The 13,701-nt window shown below is 37.2% G+C and overlaps 1 protein-coding gene across 1 annotated transcript in view; it reads right to left on the bottom strand.

The window, feature by feature from the left end:
• Positions 1-646: 646 nt before the first annotated feature.
• The window catches only part of CNOT6 (CCR4-NOT transcription complex subunit 6), a 35,009-nt gene continuing 21,954 nt past the window's right edge, over positions 647-13,701 (bottom strand). The window contains exons 7-11 of the mRNA XM_006775412.2: positions 13,550-13,695; positions 12,816-12,970; positions 11,650-11,889; positions 6,371-6,573; positions 647-4,667 (exon numbers count right to left, since the gene is read on the bottom strand). Of these exons, the coding sequence (XP_006775475.1) occupies positions 4,455-4,667; positions 6,371-6,573; positions 11,650-11,889; positions 12,816-12,970; positions 13,550-13,695 (957 nt within the window). The 3' untranslated portion in view covers positions 647-4,454. The remainder of the gene's footprint in view (positions 4,668-6,370; positions 6,574-11,649; positions 11,890-12,815; positions 12,971-13,549; positions 13,696-13,701) is intronic.

Raw genomic sequence — 13,701 nt, 5'->3', positions numbered from 1 at the left:
ATTATATATTAAAATATTGGTAGAAAACACCTACTTTAAAAACTGGACATCTCAGCAAAACATTGTTTTTATCTAAATTGTTTCCTGATTTTAAATGATTTTTCCAATATCTACATAAAAATTTACATTTATTTGTTATAGAAGTAGTTTCTAAAAAGCAAATGTAGTTAATGTCCTGAAGACTTGGGAAGTCACACATTTTAAAAGTTATATACAACAAAACATACATGTAACAAGTAAAACATTTAATGAATTAGTACAACCCCACCAACACAACGTTTGCGGCTATATTTAAAAATATTTATTTAAAATATGTCAATCTCCTTCCAAAAGATGGAAGACATACGAAGTCATTATGAGGTATATGGTAACAACAACAATCCTCAATGCAAAGGATTGTTAGTTGCCTAAAACTGAACTTTGGCAAAGATATGAATTTTAACAGAATAATACAGCCATTAAAGAAATCCTTAAGTTTATACCATTTCTACAGAATCATGGGCTGTCCCCCATCACTCTTCCCTTTCAAAGGGTGAGTTATAACCCTGTCCCAGATTACTCAGAATTTTAAATATGTGGTCTGCTGATTAACACTTATTTTCTCAAACCTCAGTACTACAGCTATACAAATTACACTTTTAAAATATTTGAAACAAATACTGAATTTATTGGTCGGCTATAAGTAGGAAAATACATCGGTAAAGAAAAGAGACCCTGTATATAAATATAATACTAGCTAGTTACAATTTGACCAAGAAGGTTCCACTGAAAAGAACAGTAAAAGCCCTTGTTACCTCTGGTCCATAGGTACATATTCAGTTTCCCATTACCCTTATCAAAGAGCTGCCTAGGCAAACATTCTTTGAGCTTAGTGCAGATAATGTGCTGGGTTCTGTTACATGAATGGTAAATAAACCAAAGTTAGCCCAGTGCATCACACAATAGAATGTACTGTGAATAAAAACTAGATACTCTATTTCAGATACTACTTCAACATACCAGTTATTAAAACGTATGTAACCAAAGAGCAGAGCAAAGTGAACTTCCTGAAAACCTGTTCTGAGTGGGAGAGAGACGCTTGCTGAGTGTTCTCTGATGATCCGCAGCGTCTGCTCTGCGCCCTCAGGGTGGTTCATTAAAGAACAAGCGGCTGCCGTTCTCTTGCCCAGATTGGCTTTGTTCTTCTGTCATGACCCCAAAACCTCAGAAATCACCATGGAAACAAACCCTATGACATCAAATAGTAAAAAGTGGAATACTAAAACTGGGATTTATTATTGAAAACCTGCATATTGGGAGAGTTTTGAAATTTTAATTTTAACATTTAGAAGTGCATTCCACCCTATTAATAATGTCCTTAGGTTTCAAAGTGCTAACTCAAATAAGCTTTCCTGGCTGTCATTAAATCAGGTAAAAATAAAAACACATTTCTTGGGAGATGTTCCCTGACTATCTTCTAGGGTGATTAAAGTTGCAATCAACATTTCATATCTACAACTTTAGTTTAAATTATGCCATAAATTAATTTTAATGAACATAATTTAAATTCTCAAAGCATAAATAATTACCACTAATATGGTTAACTGTACTTCAGGAGATTTACAACAGGAATTGAATGCCTCCAACTTTCTGATCATTAAAACAGAAAACATAGTCCAAGTTTTCTGTAAAACATTCACAACATGAATTTATCCAGCAAGAACAACGAAATTACATTATGGCAACACCACATTAAATGTATTTGTTACAGAATTTCTGGGGAAAAAAATCTATACTGTGAAAACATACTAGTTTTTATTGCATTTTAGAGAGTATAGACTGAAAATTACTCAGGACACAGAAATATTTAAAACACAGAACCTTGCTTAACAGAGGTATCACAGTCTATTTTGGTGTGACTGTTGATTTCCTATAGATTCAAGATATTTCTTTTTCTTTTGAAGGTTATAGCTGTAAATCTACACTCTTGGATCAATTCATCACTATCTCAATAAGGTGGAGAAGCTGTTCAAACTGACCCCACAGAATGCAGTATGCCTAGAAGAGGCAAGGACAAATATTTTCAAGACATAACAGGCCATTGAATCAACAATGTTAATACTATCCTGCCCCCCCCCATTCAAATATATTATAACAATAACAAATACAGATGAAGACATTTTCTGTAAAGCTCAAACCTTTAGCTTCTAACAAGTGCACTCTAGTTCCAGCATCTATGAAAAGAATACATCCTCCATTAACAAATACAAAATGAGTAAGTGCCGCTCCCCTCCCCCTTCCATAAAGCTCTCTGGACCTGTTATTACATAATGCAGGTCAGAGGAAAAGAAGTTTCCTTTGTTTCATCAGTCCAACCAGCTCCAGATCACCTTCTCTGGAAATTGTCATGATGCACATTACCAACACAGTGTTTAGGAAAAATGAGTAAACACACCTTTATTCACACTTTACAAAAAAATAAAACAAAACCCCCATAAAAAGTTATGCATTGGTTCTAAATCAATAATACCAACTTTTCAATGTATTGATTATAAACTGAATGTGTTTGGTGTCAGCACAACTTAAACAAAAAATAAAAATAAAAAAATCCATCACAACAAAATCTTTAAAAAAACCTCAAAGAAGAAACTAGGTCCCAGACAAAAATTCAAGATCAACCAACAGCTTTTGGAGAATTTTTTTAAAAGAAAAAAAATTTATTTAAGCAGTGTGTAAATTTTATTTTCTCTTAAAAACAGAATAAGCACATTTATATGTTGAACATTTTTTCATAAAATTTTAAGCCATCATCCAAAATGACTCATTCTCTGTGTAAAAATTGTTATCACTGAACAATTTTTCACCCTACTGCTCACATGGTGTTCTTTTCCTCCCTTGCCTGCAGTTGAAACAAAAGCAGTTGGACCAAGTTCCCTCTGAATTAATTTTAGTTTTGAGATGATAATAAATGAATGAGACCAGAATACATATGAGTTAACTTTGCAAAATTAAAGCTAGCTTTAATCTCTTATCTACTAACGGCACTATGGGCAAATACACAGGGTACAATATAACTTTTATCTTGGTTGACATATTAAAATAGCTTAGTCACTTCAAAAATGATCTGAAGAATTGTCTTAAGGACCAGTTTTGAAAATACATCTCATTTATACTGTTTCATAAACGGAAAATTATTAAAAAAAAAAAGGAATGATTTTTTAAAAGAAAAACATGGAGACTAAGGAATACATGGAAAACAAAAAGATTTCACATGATAGTAGTATCCTGGGTGACAGCACTGTGCAATGACACCAAGAAGCAGTGCTTGGGTCTGGTGAGCGAAGACCCAGGGGTTCACCCTATGTCCAAAATGTGATATTCAATGCTTTACAATGGGAAAAAGTCACAGCTCATACAAAAGCATGTCCATAAAACCCTCACAAATGTTCAACAGTATTTAAAACCATAAAAGAAGATGCACAGATTTTCTCTGCATGCACGGGCAGTGTTTGGTCAGAACAACTGAGGCAGGCACAGTGGAGATAGACAGGAGGCGTCTCAAAAAGGAGTTAAAAAGCTGTACCTAAGCAGCTGTAATTTTTTAACTTAAAAACAGTTAAAGATTTAAAAATATCAGAATGTACATATATCATTACATTCAGTCCATAAATGCCTACAGATCACCACTGCTCAGCTTATCTGTCCTGGTAGATAGTTTTTGTAAAAACCCAGAATTCATGAAAAAATGTCCTAAGCATTAAATAGGTTTAAAGAGTAAGGTTCTCCATTTAATAACAAAGTAGCACAAAATAGCCAAGAAAACCCTAACAGCGCAACTCCTCTGCAGAGAAAGTCTGTTGCAGCTTCTTTTACAAGCTGGCCTTTATAACACATGAAACCGGTGTAAAAAACACACACAAAACAAAAACTCAGCCTTAATTTACAATACAATCATTTCCAAATCTGATTTTTTTAGTACAAAATTTCATAAATCAGGTCTTCTGTGGATCATATACAATCATAAAGGCTAAATTCAAATTCTGTATTTTACAAATATGTCTGAAAAAGAAGGGAGTCAAGTATGGAAGAATGTTCTCTGGATGTTATTACTGGCCTCAAAAAAGTAGTACTACTGATTTCTGTGCAAAGAGAATATGCTGTCAAACATTTTCCTATTTCAAGGCGTGAAAATATTATATTGGATAGAAGAAACAGGAAAATTACTGGTAACAAATGAAAAGATAGGTGCAAACACACCAATCCCTGTCCAACAGTGTATAAAGCATATTGGGCTCAGAATTTGTCTGTTGCTAGCACCTGGCTTTCACACTATATCCTTATCAAATAATCAGATAGAAAACTCAAATCATCATTAAGAAAAAAAAAATCCCTAATGGCCATATCTCACTCCCCGATATTCAGATTTTCTTCTAAGTTTACAAGTGAAATTGAGGTCGTCTTCTGAAGGTACTTGACTACCTCCTGCCAGGAAGGTGAATGCCGTTAACTTGGGGCAGGAAAGGCAGTAAGAGCTCCAGTTGTGCAAAAAGTGAGAAGTGGTCGGAGGGGATGAGTGGGTGTGGGCAGCCGCTGATATTATTCTCAACTAGCCAATGGTGGTCCAGAGGTCCCAGAATGCCTAATGTGTTCAGCTGAGGCTTAGAATAGAAGATGTAGTCAATTATACCCTGAAAAATCAGAAGGAAATAAAAAAAATAAGATAACACGGAAATACCGAAAGATCTCAAGACATACCCTTTCAGGCATGTTTTGTAAAAACTTCATTAGCATGTGGGAAGAGGCAGTACCACCTGAGCCAAATGGTCCCCTAAATGTCAAACCTTGCAGAATGAAGACTGTTTAGCATGGCAACCATTCATTTTCCTACCTGGATCCTTTCAAAATTTTTAATAAGACATAAAGCATCTTTCGTGATATGGCTTCTGCTTCTCTTTCCTCGCTACCCCTTTGCCAGACTAGCTCTTTATTTTTGAGGGGGGAGGGGGATAAACATTCTTTGCATGTGCCCGTCTCTTCCCAGCCCCACAGTTTTCACACACGCTGCACTCCCTGCCCGAACACTTTCTTCTACTTGTCTCTGGTTAATCCTTCTCAGCCTTCAAGTGTGGACCTCAATCACTTTCCAAAGATCTTCAGGGCTCACTGGTCCTCCCACCACCTCCGCTTCTCTTCCCCTGCTGATGTGTGCCCTACTGCATACCTACTCATGTGGCTGAGACCAGCTGTCCCGCCCTGCACGTCCTGCAGCGCCAGGCACACAGCTAAGCACCTCTTGGTTTTTCACTTGCTCCTCTACATGTTCTTGGCCAAAAATATTTAAATATATTCAAAGGTCTCCTTCCTATCTCTACATCACTAGCACGAACGAAGAAAAAAAAATCCCTAATCTCGCCCACCTTTGAGTTATTACCAGCACTTCTTCAATCAAGCTTCTGAAGTAAGAATATGCTTCTTCCTCTTCCCCAACTCTAGCACCCCAGTGCTGAGTTTGTAGATCACTTGTCTGGCTATATTTTCCTCCTATGTGATCCTAGTCAGTTTTAAGCTTTAGAAATCATTTTTTAAGCAAATGATTCCTAAATTCACATATCTTTTTATGACAACTTCCCTGAGCTCCAGACTTGTATATCTACCTGTATACCAGTGGTTGTAAAAAGATATTTATTTCTATCTCATCCATATTGAAGATGAATTCTAAGAACTATAAGGCATATATATATATATCTATATATCTATATATCTATATATATCTATATATATATCTATATATATAGATATATATATATATAGATATAGATATAGATATAGATATTTTAGCAACTTAAAAATGGCCAACATGGCCAACAATAAACCACATTTTAGCACTCAAGAGTAGGTTTCAGTTTAATTAACATGAGGTGGAACACCTCACCCCAACTGACACCAAATTAGATATAGTAAGTCCTCACTTAATGGCTAATGGTTCTGCAACTTTAAGCGAAACAACAGAGAATGAAATTAATTTTACCAGAGGCTAGTTGATATATACAAGAGTTACATTTCCATGGCATCTCATCAACATTATAATGAAATGATGTTGAAAAAAAATGACGTTATCTGAGGGCCTGTGGTATGGCAAATCCAGCTTTGCACTGAGTCTATAAGAAACATAATTGACCCCAAAGGATGAGACAGTTAACTCAGGATTTACTATTATTATTTCATCTGATTTCTTACACCGAAAATAATTCTAAGTTATCTAGAATATTTCTGTAAATCAACTCAAGATGACCTAAACTGAACAAATATTCACATTTTAAAGACTTGACAAAGTAATAAGACTCTCCTTTAAAAATAAAGTTTTTACAAGTTTACTAATTTCAAAACTCACCTTGAAATCAAACGTGTAATTGGTGTAAGGCATCAGGCCACTCTCATAGGCACTCTTTAACTTGAAACCATGAGTGATCCTTCCATTGGTTGTCCCATTTTTCCCATTACAGCTAAAGTTCGTAAGACTTTCATTATATCTCAGTTCCTTAAAGTCTTTATGATTTGTTTCTACTCCACCAGTGCTCAAATATTCTACAACACCTAGAATGAAAATAAATGGACTTTTTACAAGGTCAAGTATAATGTATGCTATATAAAACATAACTAAAAAGATAATTCAATTTTAAGTAATTTTATATTATACTTTGTAAAATCTTCCCACTTTTTAAAATGGGTATTGAATCCCTGGCAATGAGACACCTGATTGGTGGCGTTGCTCTTATATCAATCAGGGGCAAAGGAGATGTACAGTCCTTAGTTCATCCTAGCTTGATGCCTATGTCAGTGGCCAGAGCTGTTTCATGTCTGAGGCACATAAAAAATAAAATTAAAATAAAATGGGTTTTTACATTTGCCAGAACTTGTCTAAATCCATTTGTACATGTCCAGACGGCATGGCTCAGTGCTTGAGCGTCGACCTATGAACCAGGAGATCACGGTTCAATTCTTAGGGCACATGCCCGGGTTGTGGGCTAGGTCCCCAGTGTGGGGCCTGAAGGAGGCAGCTGATGGACGATTCTCTTTCATTGATGTTTCTATCTCTCCCTCTCCCTTCCTCTCTGAAATGAAAAAAAATATTTTTAAATCATTTGTACATGGTTTTAATCATAGTATACTGAATATTTTATTCTTTGCTTTACTGTTTCACATGAACTATGTGTAGTCTCAACTACCTTTAAAAATATATATTTATTTATTTCAGAGGAAGGGAGAGGGAAAGAAACATCAATGACGGGAGAGAATCACTGAGCTGTTGCCTCCTGCCCGCCCCATAATGGGGATCAATCCCACAAACCGGGCATATGTCTTAACCAGGAATTGAACCATGACCTCCTGGTTCATAGGTCGACAATCAACCACTGAGCTACACTGAATTATCTTTTTCATTATTTTTATTTATTTTTAAAATATATTTTTATTAATCTCACAGAGAAAGGGAGAGGAATAGAGAGAAAGAAACATCAATGATGAGAGGGAATCACTGATTGGCTGCCTCTTGCATTTTGGACCAAGCCCACAACCCAGGCATGTGCCCTTGACTGGAATTGAACCTGGGGCCCTTTGGTCTGCAGGCCGACACTCTATCCACTGAGCCAGACTGGCTGGGCTACCTTTTTAAATGGTTGTACAATACAACAGGCAGAGCTGGAGCATAACTTTTATTAAAACTAGTTTCCTTTCCCTTCCTTTTTTAAAAACTCAGCCTGTTTCTACTTTTTAAAAAGAATTAACACCATAATCAACATCTTAGTATGTAGGTTTCTACTTAGGCTAACTTATTTACTTGGTATAAAATACCAAGATTAGGATTCATCATCCTATTATATACTAGAGGCCTGCTGCACGAAAAGATTCGTGCAATAGGCCTTCCCGTCCCCTGGCTGCCGGCACCGGTTTTCCTCCGGCACCCGGCAGCCAAGGCGCCTTCAAGCCTCTCCGCTGGAGCTGCCTTCAGTCTTCGCTCTGCCACTTCGAGCCTACGTACGCAAATTAACCGTGTCTTTGTTGGTTAATTTGCGTATCTCGCTGATTAGCCAATGGGAGGCGTAGCAAAGGTATGGTCAATTTCAATCTTTGTCTATTATTAGATAGGATAGTGGCAACTATGAAAGAGAATACCACCAGTTAGTTACAAAGCAAGTTCACCATCCCTGAACACTATTTCCCCAATTTCCTAAGCACAAGATGAGCTCAACAAACATTTATTTTAGTTTCCATTTAATTAGCAAGGTTGGCCCAGCCAGAGTGGCTCAGTGGTTGAGCATCTATCTACCTACGAACCAGGAGGTCATGGTTTGATTCCAGGTTAGGGCAAATGCCCAGGTTACAGGCTCAATTCCCAGTATGGGGCGTCCAAGAGGCAGCTAATCAATGATTCTCATCACTGATCTATCTTCCTATCTTCCTTCCTATTCCAGCCAAGGGCACATGCAGGGTTGCAGGCTCGATCCCTAGCAGGGGGTGTGCAGGAGGCAGCCAATCAGGGATTCTCTCTCATCATTGATGTTTCCATCTCTCTCTCCCTCTCCCTTCCTACACACACATATATATATATATATACTTTTAAAAAGAAATAGGATAGTATTCATGTTGCCTTATTTATTTATTAAATATATTTTTATTGATTTCAGAGAGGAAGGAAGAGGGAAACATCAATGATGAGAATCATTGATCAGCTGCCTCCTGCATGCTCATACCCTGGGCATGTGCCCTTGACAGGAATCAAACCTGGGACCCTTCACTCTGCAGTTGATGCTCTACCCACTGAGCAAAACTGGCTAGTGATAAAAAATATATTTTAAAAAATTTAGCAAGGTTGGAGGTTTTTCCTGTGTTTGCTATTAAAATACTATTGTTTTTTTTTAAATTGTTGACACTATTACAGGTGTCCCCGTTTCCCCCCACCTTTGTCTGTCTCCCCTTTTTGCCCACCTCCCATCAGCCTTCATCACATTGTTGTCTGTGTCAATGGGCTAAGCATGTATGTTCTTAGGTTAATTTCTTCCAGTCCCCACCCCCACCCTCCACTTTGAGATCTGCCAGTCTTTTCCATGTACCCTGCCTATGGTCCTATTTTGTTCAACAGCTTATTTTGTTCATTAGATTCCACATATAAGTGAGATCATATGGCATTTATCTTTCTCTGACTGGCTTATTTCACTTAGCATAATACTCTCCAGTTTCAATCATGCTGTCACACTGTTACGAGTTTCTTCTTTTTTTTACAGCCACATGGCATTCCGTAGTGTAAATGTACCACAGCTGTTTAGCCATTCACCTACTGATGGGAACTTGGGTTGTTTCCAGATCTTGGCTATTATAAAGAACACTGCTATAAACATAGGGGTGCATATATGTCAGGTTGGGGTTTTGGGTTTCTTAGGATATATTCCTAGAAGTGGGATGGCTGGGTCAAAGGGCAGCTCCATTTTTAATTTTCTGAGGAACTCCAGACTATTTGCCACAGTGGCTGCACCAGTCTGCATTCCCACGAGCAGTGTACTTGGGTTCCCTTTTCTCCACATGCTCACCAACACTTGCTGTTTGTTGATTTCTTGATAGGAGCCATTCTGGCAGGTGTGAGGCGATGCTGCATTGTAGTTTTAATTTCCATCTTTCTGATGATTAGTGACCTTGAACATTTTTTCATATGTCTATTGGCCATTTGTATATCCTTCTTGGAGAAGTGTCTATTTGGGTCCTTTGCCCATTTTTCAATTGGAAAAATACTGTTTTTTAACACTGAAATGGATTTTTAAATCTGTATGATTTGGCAAGTCTCTCTTTACCCCTAGGATACTTTGTAGCTAAACAGGGTGGTAGGCATGTTAGAGAAATTGCCAAGGGATAATCCTCAACTGCTTCAGTCCTAGTAATCCCCAGATAGCTTGATGAGATAGACTAAATAATTATGAATCTTAGACAGAAGGAGTTGAAACACAAAAAAAGGAAATACATTGGTTCTCGAACTTACTTCGTTCCAAAAGGCTGTTCGAGAAGTGATCTGTTCGAAAACGGAATCACTTTTTCCCATTAGAAATAATGTAAATTGAACGAATCTGTTCCAGACTCTGAAATGATTCCATTTTAAGCTTTCTTATATACAGTACATGTCTAATCTATAAACAAACACTTCTTTTCTTAAATTTATCAAACCACCCACCACTAGCCGTAATGGAATCACTTCCGGCGCTCGTTCCGGGGTGTCTTTTGATAGATCAGCATAAAGCACCTTCGCTTGTTCATACAGCGCTGCCTGCAAAAGGCTGTCACTGACTGCAACAGGATTTCCATCTCTTCAATGGCGTGTGATCACTGCTTCTTTCACACCCTTAGCAACATGAGCACTTTTGATGCCCTCTTTATGTTTTAAAGCAATCTCTCTCCTTTTTGTCATGCTGGAGAGAATGCTTTAACCATTAACCCATTCAGCATGAAAGGGTTACCAGGTCTAAAATCCGACAATGGAAACATTTTTTCTGTGAACAATTTGGTGGAGATGGGGAGATGTTTAAGAAATGAGGTTTGACTGTAGTTAGATTTGATATTATAAGGGTTACTAGAGGCCCGGTGCATGAAATTTGTGAGTTGGGGGTGGGAGAGTGGAGTCCCTCAGCCCGGCCTGTACCCTTTTGCAGTTTGGGACCCCTTGGGGGATGTCCGCCTAAGCGGTGGGAGCGGGCCTAAGCTGGCAGTTGGGCATCTTTAGTGCTGCCGCGGAGGCAAGAGAGGCTCCTCACCACTGTGCTCGCCAGCTGTAAGCCTGGCTTGGCTTCTGGCTGAGCAGCACTCCCCCTGTGGGAGTGCACTAACCACCAGGAGACAGCTCCTGTGTTGAGCGTCTGGCCCCGGTGGACAGTCCACATCATAGCGACCGGTTGTTCTGTTGTTTGGTCTATTTGCATATTAGCCTTTTATTATATAGGATGGTTTATTCACTGTACCATCTATGGAAAAGTTTTCAAGAATATGGCTTTCTGTATTCTTCTACTTTGTGATAAAAATAAAAATCCCTATTCTTTGTTGTTAAAATCACTTGCCTGATCTATGTAAATGAGGAATTTCAATTCCCACCCCAAGTGGATTTTTCTAATCAAGCCTACCAAAATTTGAGATCCTGTAATATATGGTCAAATTTAAACTGCATCATATTACATGTTGGAATTCCAAAGAGGCTGTCTTAAAACCCCTTCAGTCTGGATTATATACAGGGGTAGGCAAAAGTAGGCTTACAATTGTGAGTACACAAAACAGAGCTTAATCTCGTATTACTTATTATTGTATTATTTTCCATACAAACAACTGTAAACCCACTTTTGCCAACAACACCTGTATATCCTGGGGATAATAAAACAAAATGACATGTTCTTTAATGAGTTATTCCAAGTTATTACCTATGTGTTTCTCAAAGATGATTAATGTCCTTCCTCCTCAGGTTTCCTATTACTATTTCATTTTCAAAATGATCCCCCTACTCCAAAAAAATTTTTAAACTTGATTCACAGCTGCCACTACAAACTGAATTTGTTTTTGCTAAATATGGAATATCAGAAACAATATATTACAAAAACATTGAAGTCAAAAAGCATTCTACATAGACTGACATTCTTTTCTTACCAGAGTCTGGCAAAGAATTAAGATCTGCACACAACACCAGTGGAATATTTCCCAATTCTCCCAATGCGCTCGAGTGGAGGCTTCGTGAGGCTTCATCAATAATGTTCTTCACTTCTGAGAGAAACATCATCGTTTGAACTAACTTCACATCAGAGTACTCAGGGTCCCAGTGCATATGAGCATTAGCCACGAGAATAAGTTGTTTTTCTGTCCCAAGATGTGGCTTTCCTGCTGTATTAGCTAAAAAGAAAACAGACAGAAACCCTCTATTAACCCACATATTCTTACAGAGCCTAAAAGCAAGAATATCTCAGAGTCTTAGGAATAAAATTCTGGCTCTCTGTCCCTCTCTCTTCCTCTCTGTAAAAAAATCAATAAAATATATTTTAAAAAAATAAATAACTAAAACTGACCTAATAATCTCTCACAAAATGACTTAATCTAGCCTACAACAAACCTGAGAAATAGTCATTTAAACGTCAGGTTGTGTACTTGTAACTTAGGGTATTCATTACTTGATCAAAAACAGCCCATTTTATTTGGATCAGCTTGGTTTTTAAATAGTTTTGTCTCCTTGAAACTTCTGGTCTTAATTCAGATGTACTAAATCAAGCCTCACAAAATTAAATCTACTCTTTTCCTTAGCTGTATTTATGATGGTCACTAAGTTCCATCTTTCTATCCTTCAGGCTAAATAACCCCAGTTCCAACTGTTCCTATGACAGAAATTTCAGTTCTCAGCATGAATGCCACTCTTATTTAACTTGAATTAAGTGGTTGATTTCTCCAAAATTTGAGACCTTTAAAATGACTACAAGTGGGTCAGGAAGAGAAGTTTGCTTACAGAATATCCTTGCTGCCAAGAAATTACAGAAGTGCATGGAGTTCTCTCTGAGGAGTTATTTTAACTAATTATTACTTCAACCTTTTTTTTATGTGAAAAGTTCTTGGGAGCTTTATGCATTTCAAGGTTTGAAATACTTTGCTTGGCAATGCTCTCTCACCTTAGCTTTTTGGTAGAGAAAATGAGATATGATAGTTTAGAAAAGATTTAAATTCTCACTGAGTTTCTTCAGGTGTTAAACAAGACTATTATTACATAATGAATTCTTTTTTCCTATTAAATTTTGGAGGTCAATTTTACAGGAAGTGAAGAGATCACTCACATGACTTTTCAATCAATTCCTTTCGAAGTTCTAGTAGTACTGCAACTCCAATGTTATCTTTTGTCATAACTCTGTTCAGCATAGCTTCAGACCCTTCTGAATTTGCCATTGCTAGCTGATTAAATTCAACAGTGTGTTTCTGAACCAAAGTAAATCTAAAACAAAAACAAACACACAAACACACATAAAATTGGGAATATAAGGATATTAGCTTTGTGGGAAATGCTGTTTTTTTTTCAAACTTCCTTAGATATAATGGCATGTGAATCACATTATGGAAAATCCTCCACATTTAACACCAAGCTTCCCACACCCATTTAAAGTTGTTCTCAGTCTGTTACTGATAACATCTTGATTTTAACCTTTACAACTTAGGATAATGTAGTCATCTTCTGTTTAGGTTTTGTGTTGGAATATTTCATCTTGTAATTTTTAAATATTGTTTTCCAAATTATGGGTTTAAGAATCCTGCAGGGAATATTAAATGCAAGGTGTTTCAATGAACAATTGGAGTTAAACCCTACTAAACACCTGAAGAAACAGCAGCACTTTCAACATGTCTCCAAAACAAGATTATTTCTAATGATTCAAAATAAAACCCTCTAAAGTAAAAAGTACCGTTTTCGTAAGTAATAACAGAATGCCTCATTCTCTCATTTGCCAAATATTTCCATCCTCTTGGTCCCCACCCTGCAAAGAGAGAACATTTCTTTTTTTAAAAGACGATGACCTACTTCTCTGTCTTGAAGAATATCGCACAGCCATCAACATGCTTTCTTTCTTGTTCTGACATTGTCCGAGCTCTCGATTTAGGGCTAAAGAATCCATTATAGCCACGTCCTTTCAGTTCTACCAGAAAGAAACTGTAGTACTGTTCTGTTTCAAC

Source organism: Myotis davidii, unplaced genomic scaffold (assembly GCF_000327345.1).
Source record: "Myotis davidii unplaced genomic scaffold, ASM32734v1 scaffold648, whole genome shotgun sequence".
NCBI lineage: Eukaryota > Metazoa > Chordata > Mammalia > Chiroptera > Vespertilionidae > Myotis > Myotis davidii.
The sequence above is the reverse complement of the archived record's forward strand: the minus strand, read 5'-3'. Positions and strand labels throughout refer to the sequence as shown.